Source organism: Triticum dicoccoides, chromosome 5A (assembly GCF_002162155.2).
Source record: "Triticum dicoccoides isolate Atlit2015 ecotype Zavitan chromosome 5A, WEW_v2.0, whole genome shotgun sequence".
Lineage (NCBI taxonomy): Eukaryota > Viridiplantae > Streptophyta > Magnoliopsida > Poales > Poaceae > Triticum > Triticum dicoccoides.
In genome coordinates, this window is record NC_041388.1 from 334,798,770 (window position 1) to 334,816,191 (window position 17,422).

Below are 17,422 nucleotides of genomic sequence, written 5' to 3' on the forward strand. Positions count from 1 at the left end.
ATATATATATGAACACTATTCTGATCACGAGATCAGAATAATATTCTGATCACAACCTGACCTGCCTCGCTAGTAGTACGTTGAACTTCCCTGTGAACTAGGTTGAACTTCCACCAACATTGCCTAAACGGGGCTTGCGATATACCGTTGGAAAGCTATGAACATCAGTATCATGACCCAAGTTAAATTTTTGGCAAAATATAAGCGGTTTAAGAGCAGTTTTGAAAATCGTTTTTTCTTCACACAAAAAACATGAATCGTATTTTCGATCGCATTTCTAAACCATTTATCGGAATGAGGCATATAATATGGCGTTCGAAAGCTGCTGCAAAACCGCTCCTTCCACATATTGAAAGTTTTCTCTAATTCCCTATGGTTAAAGAGTAATTTGAAAAAATGTATAATTTCGTAAACTGAACAGCTGAGTTAGTTTTTTCGATGTCATTTCTAAACGGCTAATCCAATGGAGGCATATGATATGGTGTTGGAAAGCTTATGAAAATGTGCTACTTTTTCATCTTGAAAGTTTTTTTTTCTAATTTTGAATGGTTTAAGAGTAATTTGGAAAATGGTCCAAGTCCTACCGAGTTCGTATTTTCGAGTAATTTTTTAACCGTGCGTCGAATGCAGCAAATGATATGGCGTTGGAAAGCTTGAACAAATGCGAAACTTTTTGGTATGTATTGTTTCTCCTAATTCTTTATGGTTTTAAGTCAGTTTCAAAAATGGAGAAAAACATATTTTCGCCGTAATTTCTACAAACTTTATCGGAATTGGGCAAATAATATACCATTGAAAAGCTACGTAAAATACGAAACTTTTTCATGTTGATGGTTTTCTCTTATTCCTAGCCGTTTTCAAGTAATTTCGAAAATGGTAGGATCGTTCGTTCTGCCTCTATCGTGAAACAGATTCTTCGAAAATGCACTGCGTGAAGAACCGGAACTTCTCGGTGCGTGTTCCTGAACTTCACTCTGTTTTTCACGTGATTTTTTTGCTAATAGATCTTCATCCACTGCTCGTAGCTCTCCATCCACTCACGGGAATTGAGCGGGTGATATACCGATGGAAAGCTGCTGTAAACATGCAACTTTCCCGTATTAATCGTTTTTCATACTCGCGACGATTTTAAAAGTTTTTCATTTGAAATTCATTTTCTGTAGTAGTTGAACTTCCTGCTATTTTCACGTTGAACTTCTATGACGTATTTTCGTTTGTAATTTTCTCATCTGTTCGTCAATGTTACACAAATGATATTTCTTTTGTACAAACCTCTCTCACAATTTTTTTAACTTTCTCCGACAGAGGACTTGAATTTACACAAATAATATTCCTGCCGTTTTGAGGTAAATTAGAAAAATAGCGAGATCATGATTTCTGCGTTCATCGCGAACGAAAATGCACTGCGTGAAGTAGTAGAGCTTCTGGGGCATGTCTGTTTAAACTTCACTTTGTTTTTGAAGTGCTACCTTTTGCACTGCATGAAGTAGTTGAACTTCTGGGGCATGTCTGTTTGAACTTCACTCTGTTTCACTTTATTGTATTTTTCTTATATGAAACACACACCATGTAGTACGTGAACTTTCGGTTGTTATCACGTTGAACTTCTCTCTGCTTTGAGAGAGTTATTTTAAAACACAAAAAACAACATATTTTTTATGTATTTTGGACATCTAAATACACGGTGAACCTCTCTCACAAGAATTTTTTAACTTTTCCTCGCTAAGCACTTGAACTTCTAGCAACCATTTTTTTCATTTATGAGTTGTTTTTAAAAGTGCAAAAAATGGCGTTGTGTTTTTTATTTTTTGAATGGGTAAATCCTAGGTTTTAATAAACTACGAACTTCTCTGTTGTTTCAATTTGAACTTCAACTTTTTATATTTTTGAGTAAAGAATTGTATTGGATTTTTATATGGAAAAACTCGAACTTGGAAATACAAGGTGAACCTCTCTCGTAAGAATTTTTGAACTTCCCCGGACAGAGCACTTGAACTTCTTTCAACAAACCTTTTAAGCTTTTATTTTTCTATACTTTTTATTCTCATTTGAAATGCATCCCTTGCAGTACTTGAACTTCCCACTGTTTTCACTATGAAATTCTGTCACGTTTTTGTGTATACATCAAATTACACACAATTGAAGGTCGGACATCAATTTTTGCCATTTTAACACATGTAATTGGAGGTCGGATGTCCCGGGATATAAATTCTGAACCATGCACGAAGGAGCACGTGCACTTCTAGCAACAAATCTGAGTTTTTTATATACTTCAAACTTCTATGTTATTTTAATTTGAACTTCTTAGCCTTATTCTTAGAAATAAATATGTTTTTAAATAAGCATCAAACATTTTTTTTTAAAATTGCACTTCACAATTTTATCTTGCTTAGAGACGGTAATAATTTGAGTTTCCCGTATACGTCAACTTCTCATTTATTTTAATTTGAACTTCATCATTTTATTATGCGAAACTTTTAACCCTAGTTTTTTTAATAAACATCGAACCATGTCGTTATTTTATTTTGAACTTTTGTTTTTTTAAAACAAGAAAATAATTTGAGACTTTAGTTTTTCCTTTTTTTTAATTTCAATTTGTTCATTTTATTATTTTGTAACGATAAAACATCCAAGTTTTTTAACCTTCGAACTTCTCTTTTCTTTTACATTGAACTTCTTAGAAAAATATGGTTTTAAATAAGCTAATAATTTTCTAGGTCTTTATATTTGAACTTCATGGTTTTTTGACCTTCTCGGTTATTTCAAATTAATCTTCTAGCATTTTCAAATTTGAACTTCCATGTTTTTTTGACCTTCTCAGATATTTCAAGTTTTCTAGTTTTTTTTCTAAAAATCTATTTTTATAAACTTTTTTTGAACTACTCTGTTATTTGAGTTGGCCTTCTCTCTTATTTTTAGAAATGAGGAAAATCTAACTTTTAAATAAATTGGTTATTTTTTAGAAACGAGAAAAATCAAAAAAATTAATGAGCATAACTACTCTGTTATTTTTAATTTGACCTTGGTTTTATCGTTTAGAAATAGGGAAAATCTATTTCTTTATATAGACATCGAACTAATGTGTTATTTAAATTTGAAGTTCTTAGTTTTGTATTTTATAGATGAAAAAATGGATTACTATTGAATTTACCTTTTCACATTGTAAATATTGTTTCCATATGTTTCAACCAAAAATATCTAAGCTTCTACATTTAAACTCGTCATATGAGCAAACGCCGAAAATAACACAATCATCTTTTTCCATGATTTTTGTGAACTTTACTGTTGTTTTATTTTTTTAGTGAACTTTACTGTTGTTTTATTTTCTATCTTTTTAGTACAAATTGAACTGCACAAGTTCGTATGGTGAACTTTTGTATTTTTAATAAACACAACAAAATTCTACAAACAATTCTTTATACAAATACCCAACATTTGATAAATGTCATTTTTGGGGCTCACACAGCAACTCACGCCCACACAACAGAAACTAAACTGCTCCAATGCGTGCGCCACGAGATTCTGTCATCCTCGCTGATGGGGGACAGGGAGCGACGACGGGAGCCCGCACGGGGGACTTCTGTTGATGTGATCGTGGGAGGCACAAACTACATCGACCGGAGAAGGGATTTTGCAGGGCGCCCTTCGGCACTGGCGCTGGGGGCAACTGGGATGGTGGTAGCACAGGTAGGGGATGGGGCGGGGTGATGCAGCAGTAGGGACAGATGGCTCGCCGGTCGACAAGATCGTCGAAGTTGTGCTCGGGGGATGGAGGAGGAACAAGAGGGAGCAAGGCGTCATCGGCGCAGCGTGGTCGAGGACGGAGGGGCTCGCCCGAGAAGCACCACCTCTCACGCGTGAGAAACGGCGGATCCAGTTCGCTGGGCTCGGTAGCAGTCGCAGGCCAACCCGCCGGTGATGCAGAGCAGTCCACTGTGATGGTTGGGCGCAGTCCGCGGTGACCATAATGCCCGCAAAGGTCATCCCTGGACAAGTCCGGTCGGGATCCCGCCGGATCCATGCGCACCGGCGCTCACGGAGGGCGGTAGTTGCTGTGGCGGCGCGTGGGATGGTGGCGGCGTGATGTTGGTGGTGAAGGGGTCGCGCTGGGCGGTGGAGACGCCTACGCGCAGGGTGCTGGCGGGGTCCGAGGCCGCGCTGACAAATTGGGATTGGGGGTTTCCTGGGGCGGCAGCGCCTTCAATTGCTGGGGCGACAGCGGCGGCGGGCGGGGTCAGGGGCGGGGGGGGTGTTCGGCGGTGGCGGTGTGCGGGGTCTGGGCGTAGGCGGCGATGCGAGGGGTCGGGGGCGGCGATGCGAGGGGTCGGGGGCGGCGATGCGAGGGGTCGGGGGCGGCGGCGGATTAGTCGGTGTCCAGGGAAGGGCGAGAGGTGGGGGATGATTTGTCGGGATTTTTTTACGTGATCTCAGGAACAGCAAATCGCCCCTATATAGCGCTCTGTGATCCAAATAGTTATTCTAATCCTAGGATTAGAATAGTGCCACAACAACGATTGTTAGCCGTGTGCGGCGCCCCCCTCCATAGTTTACGCCTCCGGTCATATTGTCGTAGTGCTTAGGCGAAGCCCTGCGTAGATCACTTCACCATCACCGTCATCACGCTGTTGTGTTGACAAAACTCTCCCTTGACACTTTGCTGGATCAAGAGTTCGAGGGACGTCATCGAGCTGAACGTGTGCAGAACTCGGAGGTGTCGTACGTTCGGTGCTTGATCGGTCAAAATGAGAAGAAGTTCGACTACATCAAACGCATTGTCAAACGCTTCCGCTTTCGGTCTACGTGGGTACATGGACACACTCTCCCCCTCTCGTTGCTATGCATCTCCTAGATAGATCTTGCGTAAGCGTAGAATTTTTTTGAAATTGCATGCTACTTTCCCAAAAGTGTCCTTGTGTGGCACCCCTCCCCATGTATATATAGGTGGGAGGGGAGAGGGAGGCACCCAGGGCAGCCAGGGCGCCGGCCCTAGGGCTCCTGTCCTCCTGCACCCCCCTTTCCTTGTATGGACAAGGGGAAAAGGAAAGAGGGGGAGAGGGGAGGAAGTGGAAGTCCAAGTCCACACTTTCCTTTCCTTCTCCCTTTCCTTTCCCTCCCCATAGGGCCGGCCCCTATAGAGGGTGCACCAGCCCCTTGTGGGCTTGTGTGTTCTCTCACTTGTCCCATAAGGCCCATAACTTTGCCGGGGATGCCCGAAACTCCTTTCGGTGACACGATAATTACCTGGTACCCTCTGAAACACTTCCGGTGTCCGAGTACCATCGTCATATATATAAATCTTTACCTCTCGACCATTTCGAGACTCCTCGTCATGTCCGTGATCTCATTCAGGACTTCTAACAACATTCGGTCGCCAAATCATATAACTCATATAACACTATATCGTCAATGAACGTTAAGCGTGCGGATCTTACGGGTTCGAGAACTATGTAGACATGACCGAGACACCTCTCCGATTAATAACCAATAGCGGAACCTGGATGCCCATATTGGCTCCTACATATTCTACGAATATCTTTATCGGTCGAACCGTTATGACAACATACGTAATTCCCTTTGTCCATCGGTATGTTACTTGCCCGAGATTCGATCGTCGGTATCTTCATACCTAGTTCAATCTCATTACCGGAAAGTCTCTTTACTTGTTCTGTAACACATCATCCGTAACTAATTCCTTAGTCATTTGCTTGCAAGCTTATGATGTGTATTACCGAGAGGGCCCAGAGATACCTCTTCGATACTCGGAGTGACAAATCATAATCTCGATCTATGCCAACTCAACAAACACCTTCGGAGATACCTGTAGAGCATATTTATGACCACCCAGTTACGTTGTGACGTTTGATAGTACACAAGGTATTCCTCCAGTATCCGGGAGTTGCATAATCTCATAGTCGGAGGAATATGTATTTGACATGAAGAAAGCAATAGCAATAAACTGAACGATCAATATGCTAAGCTAACGGATGGGTCTTGTCCATCACATCATTCTCCTAATGATGTGATCTCGTTATCAAATGACAAGACATGTCTATGGTTAGGAAACCTTAACCATCTTCGATCAACGACCTAGTCTAGTAGAGGCTTACTAGGGACACGGTATTTGTTTATGTATTCACACATGTATTTAAGTTTCCGATCAATACAATTCTAGCATTAATAATAAACCTTTATCATGAATAAGGAAATATAAAATAACAACTTTATTATTGCCTCTAGGACATATTTCCTTCAGAAAATGACCCTAGTCATAATCCTAATAGGTAGTGGGCTTTTGCACCTCTTTGGGCTGCCTAAAAGTCTTCAAATGATCATCTCCTCATAGCCCACATAGGAGGATATCCCAATGAATTTAGTATCTAATTTTTACTTTGGAGTTTGAAAAAATTAAGTCAATTTTAAACAATATTAATATGAAGAAGCACCCAATATGAGCAAGAGCACAAGGGCAGGTGCTTGGTACAAATCAGTGTCAATCACTACCGCATCAAAAGCTACAATGTGTCGATTGATTCAAGGCTGGTACCGTGAACAGCTAAGGGCCAAAACACTCAGATATGCAATGACATTCACGCTCCGTTTGTATGTATGTATTGAGAGCCTCTGAACTACATTGGGTCTAATACCAAATCAGTGTTGTTTCGGAAATATGCTACAATACCAAATCTATTGTTTGCTTGCACATGAAATTCAACAAAGGAGGCAATACCAATTTCACGTCTGGATGTTCTGTTGATGAATTGGGTATCGACAAAAAGAATTGGGATTCAGGCAGGGGCAACAGTTGCGAGCGGGAGAGGAGGGGCAGCGGTGGCGAGCACCGAGCAGGAAACGATTAGCGGAGATGATGGCGAGCGGGGAGAGGAAGAACCGTCGTGGTCGAGCTCCTAGAGGTCACTCCTTTGTCGTTGTTTCTTTTTCACTGTGAGCAAGCCGGTATGTATGTTGAGCAAGCCGGTATGTATGTTTCACGGGGCGAGCGATTTCAAGAGGAAAATGTTGGTCTGGAGCTTGGTATCGTGGAGAGAAATCACTCTCGGTATTGAATCCGTTTCCAGGAAGTGTCTTAATTCCTTATATATTTTTTAGGAAATATAGGATTTGTTAGATAAGGCTTAATTCCCCAAAACCCCAAAAAATCCCTCAAATATGACTTTTAGGGGATCTGCTAGAGATGCTCTCTGTATCGTTCCAATTTTATATGTTCCTGAAGGGACTGCTAGAGATGCTCTAACGATGTCAAATTTACAAGCTGGTTCAACCAGTCCTCGATTCACAGTCTCTAAGCCGCAGTTCCCGGAGCAACGCTGAAGATGCTGCCCACAGCTTCTTGGCTATCTCGATGTCATAGGACAGCACGGAAGACCTGATGGTTCTTCCCTTCCCTCCAAAAAAATACTTCCCAGATGCTTCCTGCGATATAACAACTAAAACTCAGAGATGGTACTAGACGTTGATGCATCTTTTTTTTCATTGCGAAATGGCAGAAGCTTTGAGAGGGTTTTGACAGGAAGGTTACCCGCGGCGCCAAGGCTGCGTCAAGGACAGCATCAATCCCCGTATCTGGCTGCTGTAGGAGATTCAGGGTGCGCAGAATAAAGAACGCGAACCGAGAAAGGCATGGAGGGAGCTCCCGCATGATGCGTGTTTCTACCACACCTGGATCCGCAGCCCTATAAGCATGAAATTTAAGACTTTAAACACGAGAATAAACAAACTCAAATGATAAAACAACTAAAAGGGCTTAAGGTGCATAGCACGACAGAGAGATGAGCCTTCGAAATCCATCCTTGTACCAAAGATAATTAACGAGTTTCGGTAAAAAGGAAAAGACAACAGAACTACAGAAGAACATAATTTTGCAAGGACTTTGACATTTGGGTCAGACATGTTTTAGTAGAGGTTTACTTGGTGGGCAATGGGCAAAAAGCGCTGCTACACATCTCATCATGTGAATCAAATACGACTGCATGAAGAATAAATGGAAGGGGAAAACACACGACAGGACTAAATGGCACATACATGACAGAGATACCAGAAGAGATGTGAAGTTGTCGATGAAGTTCATATGAGAACATAAGTAAACAAACTGCAATGGGAAAAAATGAGACAGATAGATTCTGTAGATAAGAGCTGCATGAAGTGAATACTAAAGCAAGAGGCGTACATTTGGTATACTCGTAAGTACTAGCTAAGGGGTAACTTCCCCCAACTGAATGCTGACCAAACTTCACTCCTTGCAGTGCCTCCTCGGACACATCAATTTCTGACACTGGAGATATAATAATTGCACGTGTTAATCAAAGAGAATGTGTACGGGGAGAGGGAAACTGTTAGAATGGTGGTACGATGTGACCAGCTGCAAGAGCAAATAGTACACATAGTATACCAGATTCAAAATAGACGCAACAGGGAAATATGTGGTCCACTACATTTTGGCAATGGAGCTACTACAACCAAGAAATCCATAGGGAGTGGCAACATAATTCAACAGATAGATGCAAACAAAATAAACAGATAGGTGGGCTTGGCATGCACTCACGCACCTAGACACCTGACCAATGTCCAGTTCTATGTCAGATAGATGCAAACTAATATATGAAATACAAAAATTTACATAATGTGGCAATGTCCGCAACAATAGTTCAAAATAGGTTGAGAAAAAGTTCGTACAGTTGGTGTACTATATACAATAGGAAAAACTTCAAACTTACCACATCTGTGTGTGAAAGATGTTAGATTAACCACCCGGGAAGGTACCGGGCTGTTCTTCAGCAGTGGTAAAAGAATGCTGGTCAGGATAAATGGACCAATGTAGTTTGTCTGCATCACTCTGAAAGTCACATACATTAAGGTTCACTTAGAGAATTGGCTAGATAAAAGAAAGCATAATGCTGATATTAAGAGAACATGTGGTTTGAAGCCACATAATTCTTTCACAAGAATAATTCCAAGGAAAGCACGTACTCATCAATCCCATCCTCAGTAACTCTGTGTGATTTTGCAAGCATCCCAGCATTATTAATCAAAAGCTGAATGGAAGGCTCCAGATTCGAATCCCGAATCCACTGATTGAGCGAAGCTTCAAACTTCTTAATTGACCTGTGGGATGACAAGTCCACTTGAAAGGCTTCAAGACAGGCATCCGGCTGTTGCCTATGAATTTCTTTAGCAGTCTGGTTTTACATAGAGTGCAGCAGTGATGATAATGGCAAACAGAAGCAAACAGACACCCAACCGAAGCGGCAAACAATACCTCACTCAGCAATTGCGCAGAACGCCCAGCTGAGGCAAAATAGAACATGTATCATTTTAGTCCGCTGAATACAAGTCCCACAGCAAGGACAAAATAAAGAATGAACATGAACCTAATCGAGAATTCAAGATGCAGCAGAGAATCAATTTATCTGTAGAGCAGGTGGTGAATAATGACATGAAACATGACATCCGCGTTTGCAGATTCATCGAATGTCAGATATATAGCGTTCAACAAAGGGCACTCTATTTTGCACGAGACCAGGCGCGCCAAGTGCTCGACGAAATGCCCGCACGAGCACGACAAGACACGCGCGACTCACCGAGCACGACATGGTATCCCTCCCGTGCCAGCGCCGCCGCAGCCGCCCGGCCGAGCCCCGACGTCGCCTGCGAGCACGCGCCATGGACGGAGCACCGTGAGAAGGCCGCGCACCATGGAAAACAGTACAGTAAAATACGATAAAATAGGCGGGCGTGACTGGTAGGGCAGTTCCAGATTACCCCGGTGACCACGCAGATGGGACGGCCGCCGCGACCTACGTCTTCCCGGCGGCGAGGGGCGGCGGTCCGGCCACGGAGGAAGAGGAGGAGGTAGGAGTAGAGGAGGGAGAGGGTCCACAGGACGCCCATGCGCCAGAACTGGGGCGAGCAGACCATGCGGAGCGCGTCGCGGTCCATGGCGGGGCGGCGGGTCTGGCGATGGCGGCGTCGTGGACCCGTGGACCCGGAGTCACTGCGTCAACTCAAACGAACGGCTGGATCCTTGCTGGAAGCTGCGGGGAGCGAGTTGGCAAACTGCCTGGTCCAGACATCCAAACCGTGTTTTCTTATTTTGAATACATGTTTTGTTGAGTCTACGTTTTTCTCAGGCCCAGACATCCAACCAAACACATTTTTCTAATACTTCCACTCGAAAACAAATTGTGCGCTAGAAACATGCAGCGTTTCTGACCAAAATTTTACACAGACATGTTAGTATCTTCCTAATAAACATTCATGGCAAATCTTTTTTTTAGACAAAGCTAAGCTTTATTGATCATAATCCATATGGAGTGGGATACAATTCGGATTATGAGGCTTAGCCAACTACATGTGGCGCCTCGCACCGAGAGAGAGTGCATGCTTAGCTAAACTATGAGCTTCACCGTTTGAATGACATGTCATGATGGGAATGGACGAACGTTACTCATTGGGACACTGATCCGGCCCATAATTTCAAGGTCGATGACTTCTAGGTCTGCTTCACAAAAAAAATTGGGCTAGGGGAGCCGGTCACCGTCAGCCCACCGAAACAAGCGGGTCAATCCAAATTTAGTTGCTCAAAGTTATAGCCTACGCAAGCGGGAGCTACATGCACTGGGGCTGCCCTTTAAAGTTATAGCCTGCGCCCTGCGGTTACAATGCATATAAATTTGCAAGATTGTTACCCTTGTGCTTATATGAAAACTTTAAATTATTGCGGTTACAACACCTAATCCCTATAAACACATCCAAAAAACTAAGCCAACAAGTCTTGAGGTTGACAAAGTCATCATGGACACCTCGCTATCGACAAGAACATCACCTCCCACTGAATGAATATTCCACCATTATGAGGCACCAAAGCGTAAAAACCTAGGGTTTGAACCCTGATAGTACTGCCCTACTGATCAACCAACCACATGTTGGTTCTCCTTAACCAAGAACATCTACAACACAGAGTTTTACAAACAGGAGAGCGAGGAGCCAAGAACCAATGAAATGCCAAAACGCAGTGCATTGCATACAGCAAGCTAAAACGAGCGCCAAACGAACGGGGCCATGCCAACACAAAACACATAACTTATTCACAAAGATGAATGGATATACCTGTTGCAAACTAGTAAAACGGAATCGAGATATATCTGTTACAAACACGGGCGCACAAAGGCTAACATCAGCAAAAGAACTGGGTCAGAGAAACATGTATACAAATAATAATCAACAAATACCCCCACCCTCCAAAAAAGGGTGAGAAAAGAAAAACAAAACCCCCTCCCCTCTGTGGAACCTTTACAATGGTGTTACTCGCAGGGTCGTGCCATACCCAATACATTATCCCGAGCAAATATCTGTTGTGATAGATAGCGGCGGCGGCTGGAAATGTACAACCTGTGTGTCATGAGCTGTCATCCCATGCGTCAAAGCTTCTTGGGAAGGCCATAGGTTTTCTTGAGGAACCTTGTAGCCGCCTCCTCGTGCCGGTAGCACAGGACCCGCAGGACCGTGTTCGCATCATTTGGACTCCAGTGGCCTGTAGTCGTTGGCATCGGCAACTTGCCCCTGGAGGCAGTTCGGCTTTGATCCGAATCGGCAATCAGTCGTTTGAACCGCTCGATGAGGCCTTCCGAGTCTGTTCGTAGGAGGGGCAGGACATTCTTTACCTGGGAGGACGCCTTGTCGACCAGCTCCTCCGGCAAACCATCTCCGTCGGCCAGAAACAGGTCTCTGAGGGACCTGAAGTCGCCCTCTATTATCTGAGAGTCCTGCCGGGTAAAAGCACGCAGAGGCCCACCAGCAAGGATAACCAGCAAGAAGCCGTCGAATGTGGCTTTCATCAATGCCGTTATGGCACGGTTCCGCACCTTGATGTGCACCGTACCTGATATTGTCTCCAGGATAGGATCAAGCTCTCTCAACAATAAGTCCACCCTGCTCGATGCAATATCACCGATGTAGAGGGTGTCCCACAGAATATGGCCCAAGTCGAAAAAGGTGACCTTGTAAGCAGTCGTCTCACACAAGTGTTGTATACCTTCTTGACAGGCCGCCTGACAAAGTTCAAACTTGAACTCCAATCCATTAGTAATATCTGCCTGAGCTGACTCGACGTTCCGCAAGCATGTTTTAATCTTCTTCTCTAGGTTCTCCAGCTCGCTTCGGATGTACTGAAGTGTATTCAGGCGCACACAAAGTTGAGGAAGGCCCAAGGGGTCAGTTCCATTGGTTGCTCCATTCTGTGGTCCTCGATGCTGTGGATTCTGTGGCTTCTCCTTTTTCTTGAATAGTAGTTTAGAGCCAACCTCACATCGTGTTAGTGGAGGCAGTTCGGGCATAAAAGAACTCCTTGACCCTGTAATTAAATCAGAGGGAAATTTTACTCAGCATCCAAACACCAAGTTACAGAAAACGATTCCATCTTTTGTGTACGTAGTACTTACCACAGCCAGATTTTGCTTTAGACACATAAAGCTGTAAGCTTCTATCCAGACCTGCTGTCAGATCAGGAAGAAGAGCTGGATGCATTGGTATGGGCAATTCGAAAAATGCATCCAGTGTTTCCCCAATAATCCGAAGCATCTCCACAGACGAGGGAGCAAAGTTATCTCTGTTGGCACCTGGACTCCATGTCTGCATAGAAGATATTGCCAGGCTTAGTGGAACAGAAAACTTAGACTAGGCACATGTTTTAAGCTAAACCTAACAGAACTGCTACTGTGAAAATTGTTTCTATAGAGCAACAAATTGTGTTGGCATAATCCTCACATAGGGATCGTTCAGACTCAAGACGCATGAGTCAATATATTGCTTGGGTTTGTACACACAGCTCTTATTGTGCCAACTAGACGGAACAAAACTAATATGGTGGCATGATTTTATTTTATTTTTGACAGCGAACTGAAAACTAGCCACATGAACACTAGCCATATGCAGATATAGAGTAACTTAATCTTGCAAGCCATAACATCATGCAACATCAAGTACTAAACTATGAAGGTTTCTATTTATACTGGGAAAATAAGACATGGCAGTAAAGCAAAATAACAGCACCTCTTGCTTCAGATTCCGGTCAACCCATCCCTTGAGTCTATCCACCCTTTCTTTTATCCACAGTTTCACAAGATTAGCAATTGCATTTTCAGCTTCATATGGTGGCATCTCTCTGATTAATGACTTGCCTCCATCATCACTATCCACAGAATCTTCGACAGCAATATTAACGAGATCCTTTTCTAATTTGTCTGCAGACTTGAGCACTTGAACTGTCTCCGGGGTTAACTCTGTAAGCCCAGCTATGAACTGCTTCAGCTCACTTCCATAACATGAATGAAGCGTTGCAACAGCAACACCTGAAGCGAGGGGATGCCATGTCTTCAATATTGGACTGTACAGATTTTTCTCCTTAATTGCTAGGTCACCAATGTCCTTTGCAAGGATAGACATAACTGGGGTAGGGTTCCTTGATGATCGCTTTGAATCTGCTTCTTCCATTCTCTGTACAGGTGAAAGGTGTGTCACATACATTTCTGTAAGATTTGCAGCTCAAATTGTCTAGTAAGAAAAGATTATTAAATGTACTGTTTGGGTTTCAGCAAAATAATTTCTTGGGGATTAGGTACCAGGAATGTACTTCTAAAAGTTTTGTTGCCAAAATAGCACTAGCATGAACAGTGACGCGGTTGACATAATCAAAATAATTAATGAAGCAACTGGACATTTTCAGCAAACGAGGTAAAGGCATAGTTTTCAGCGGAAGGGGACTTACTTGAGCAAAAGCTGTACGGAGTGAAGACCTTACATATGTTTCTATCCTACTTCGAGCTACATCAGTCTCTTCTTTCCTCCTACGGCGGTATTCATGGGATATATCTTCAACAAGCACCTTTGCAGCTGTCACTCCAATTGAGACAATACCTTGCATGGACTCGATGTTACTTGTATTAAATGTTTCATGGTACGCCAGAAGTCTTTTTTCTGTCCAGCCCATTATCGAGCTTAATGTTGAACTCAATACTTTACAGTAATTTGGATCCTTGGTGGTTTTGGCATCCTTTGCAACTTCAACCAACTGATTCTCAGCAGCAGAAAGCAGCTCGATATCAACTTGGCCTGACATAACAAAATGATTGAACAGTGCCCAAGCGAAGCAAAGATTATGAAGCATCTGGTTAATTCCAAGAATAACCCAAGTCTTCTTCAAGAGCTCAATCACCTCATCAATCTCGTCAACCACAGTGCTATCATCACTATCAAAGCAAGCTTCTACCAACATTTGGTAAAGATGGAGATTCAAGGGGAAACCATCTGCCCAGTGGCATCCATCAGAAGTTCCATCATGGGACCTTCCAGCAAGGGACGTGACAGCAGTGCGTAAGACCTGCATTGACTCTGAGTTTTTCCCAGTTTCAAGTGGCCTATCATATGCTCCACGTATGATTTGCTTCAGCCGTTGTGCAGAACTGTCTGATTTGTTCAGCGGAACAAACGGGTGAACAAGCAAACCAGCCTCAATAAGCTTTAAGTTCCTGCCCTGCCATGCCTCGTGTTCTTGAAGATCAGGGAAATCTGATGCCTTGAACTGCTGCAGGAATTCCAAGGGTAAAACCATAGCTTCCGCGCGCCTGCCAAGCTGCCAAGAAAATTGGAGTTCAAAGTAAGTATACACAAGTTCTACATGACTACAGAAATGGACATTAATTTCATCAATGTTTACATGGATTTAGTAGGACCATCAAAACAATAGAGACTCCACTATCTTAGCTAAAAAATCTTATCTGAATTTATTCTCTACAGGAATGTGAAGCAGCAGATGACATACTATTAGGTTGTATACATACATATATAGACATAAAGTTCATGTTTAGCATGTTGACATCAACCTGAAGTCCAAAACAAGCATTCCAAAGAAGTTCACCGAGATGGATGTGAGCACTAAAGAAGATGTTAGTGTGTGCAACGGTTCACATGTTCATGAATCAACCAAGCAAAAAAATGTCAGAAGCATTGCTAGAAATGCATCCATTAAACCAAAGTTCTACAGCTAAAGCTACACTGCTAATGCATTGCCAGAATGCCAATACAATTCAAGTTGCCAAGGAAGCTCAAGGTGTAGTTTGTATCAAGAAAACCCAGTCATAATTACACCCTCTTATTCAGCCAATCCAATGACACTTCATTTTCTTTAACCTACTCCACAAGTCCTAACGCACACCTCTGCACTCACAGAAATGCTCATGGATGCAGTCAAATTCATTGTCATGAGTCATTATACTGTCTCCATTCCTTGCAAGAACGGCGAAAGAGGAGGCTTATTTGTTTCTTGTTGGCGCAAGAGCAAAATGCAATTTTGCAGTGGCATGTCAAGTTAATAACTTGTTGGAACTGACATAAGTAATAGCTCACCCCAAACATTTTTTCCCTCGATCTTCTAAAAGCAAATGATAGTTCAGCAAGTTGTTAGAAGTTCTATTGTATATCATCAACTTCTTATCCTCATTGATGCAATTAATATACACTGCTCTTTGCATGGTGGACTGGATTAGCATCCATGTCATTGATTTCTCCACTTTTGTGGTATATTTTCCCATTTCCTCCCCTTACTTCCACAGCACTTCGTCACTGAAGCAAAACCCGGTATCAAGATAAGAATCATGCAACTTACCACGGTTTCTGGTTCCCACTAATTATATAATTAAAAATCCTATTATATAATCAATGGTACGATCAAATGATGCACGGGAAAGTGAATTATTCCATTTCAGCCGACAATTATGAGATTCAAGCTAAAAAAAAGGAAAGAAAACTATTTTCACACCCCTCGAGAAAAGGCTCGCACACTCGCCAGTTTTCAGGTAAATTTGAACTTTATCGAGCCCTCCAACTAACTGCGAAGAACACTAACTAAACTAGTAGAACCAAAGCGAAGATCAAATTTTCTATGCTTTTGCCGCGGCACGCTGAACCCACCCCAGATCTACCACAATCTGCCGACACGGAATTCAAGCAAGCACGAAAATGGCGATCAAATGAGCAAACTTTAAGCTGCATTTCAGCTCGAATCCCACGGATTGACGCGCTAACAACCGCAACCAACTGAGAGATCCTACCTGACCCGCGGCGATGCGGAGGAGGCCCCTCCGGATCCTGGCGTCGGCGGGCTCCGACACGCGCATCTGCGCCCGCATCAGCTCCCCGACCGTCGCCGGCCGCCGCGGGGCCGCCTTGACCCCGGCGCCGCCGCTCCCCGGGCTGCCCCCCTTGGACGAGGCCGAGGACTTGAGCCCGAGCGCCTTCTTCATCTTGCTGGCGGCGGCCGAGGTGAGCGAGCGCTGGAGCGAGGAGGAGGAGCTGTTGGCGGAGGACGCCGAGGAGGCCGAGGCCGGGGAGGCGGGGCCCGCCTGGGGGATGTAGGTGAGGGGCTTGCCGCCGGTGGTGCGGGACGCGGCGACGAGGACCTCGTAGGCGGTCTCGCGGAGCTCGGCCGGGGAGAGCTGCACGCCGAGGTCGGGGAACGGCGACGGGAGCGCGGAGGCGGCGGGCGACGCGGCCGGGGGCGCGAAGCCATTGGAGGAGGAGGAGGCGGAGTCGCGGCGGGGGTCGCGGAACAGGCGGGCCATCGCGTCGGCAGCGGCGGCGGTCGGCAGGGCAGCTTGCCTCTCGCTCTCTCTCTCTCTCTAGCTGGTGGGGGGAGAGAGAAAGGGAGGGAGGTGGGGGTGTGTATGCGCGTGCCGCTTTTGCTCTCCAGCCCAGGGATGGATGATGAGGAGAGAGAAAGTGAAGAGACACCCATGGTGAATTGCTAGATGTACCACGATTTTACCTCGGTTATTATACATGTTGTTCTACAAAGTTAGTGTAGTAAGCTGTGTAACTTCGAAAATTAAAACGTTTTAAAAATTAATTCTACATTTAAAAATAGATTTTTCATGAAAATGATTTAATTTTTTAATAATATATGCAAGTGACATTTACCTGACCAGATGTCCAAAACGACATGTAGGAGTATTTACGAATAGCGGGAGTACCTTTTATTACTATGTGCACTCATGTGAACCATAAGTGTATGAGTTTGTGGGTTTCATTTGATGTGAATGGTAATTCTATTTCTCATTCGAGGGCTCAGTAATAAAATTGGACCCTTGTAAATTTGACTATTGAGTATATTGTTTACCCTTAGGACTCCCTTTTTTTATAGTGTTAGAAATATGTCGTGTGGCATCTGCATAAATGATATATTTTCTCTTTTTTGCGGGGAATAAAATAATATTTTCATTCTAAGTAGTAAAGTACTTTGCAAAAGCAAAAGTAATCTCAGGTCGCCTTTAATTAGAAGAAAAGAAGGTGTTACAAACCAGGTGAGCATCTAAGACATATTAGCCACATATATTAAAATATGAGGTTTACAAAA

General features: G+C 43.6%; 2 protein-coding genes across 2 annotated transcripts; both read right to left on the reverse strand.

Moving 5' to 3' along the window:
- Positions 1-7,133: 7,133 nt before the first annotated feature.
- LOC119301338 (retinol dehydrogenase 13-like) lies at positions 7,134-10,057 on the reverse strand. Its single transcript, XM_037578294.1, has 9 exons — positions 9,778-10,057; positions 9,597-9,663; positions 9,275-9,303; positions 8,986-9,194; positions 8,733-8,851; positions 8,186-8,290; positions 8,041-8,107; positions 7,538-7,691; positions 7,134-7,431 (listed from the first exon to the last, which is right to left on the reverse strand). The coding sequence occupies exons 1-9, from the start codon at positions 9,952-9,954 to the stop codon at positions 7,276-7,278; spliced, it is 1,083 nt and encodes a 360-aa protein (XP_037434191.1). The 5' UTR covers positions 9,955-10,057; the 3' UTR covers positions 7,134-7,275.
- A 1,043-nt stretch (positions 10,058-11,100) lies between these two features.
- On the reverse strand, positions 11,101-16,676 carry LOC119301337 (protein unc-13 homolog). The gene is made up of 5 exons (XM_037578293.1): positions 16,122-16,676; positions 13,781-14,644; positions 13,066-13,509; positions 12,456-12,645; positions 11,101-12,367 (listed from the first exon to the last, which is right to left on the reverse strand). Exons 1-5 carry the CDS (start codon positions 16,629-16,631, stop codon positions 11,436-11,438), a joined length of 2,940 nt encoding a protein of 979 aa, XP_037434190.1. The 5' UTR covers positions 16,632-16,676; the 3' UTR covers positions 11,101-11,435.
- Positions 16,677-17,422: the final 746 nt, after the last annotated feature.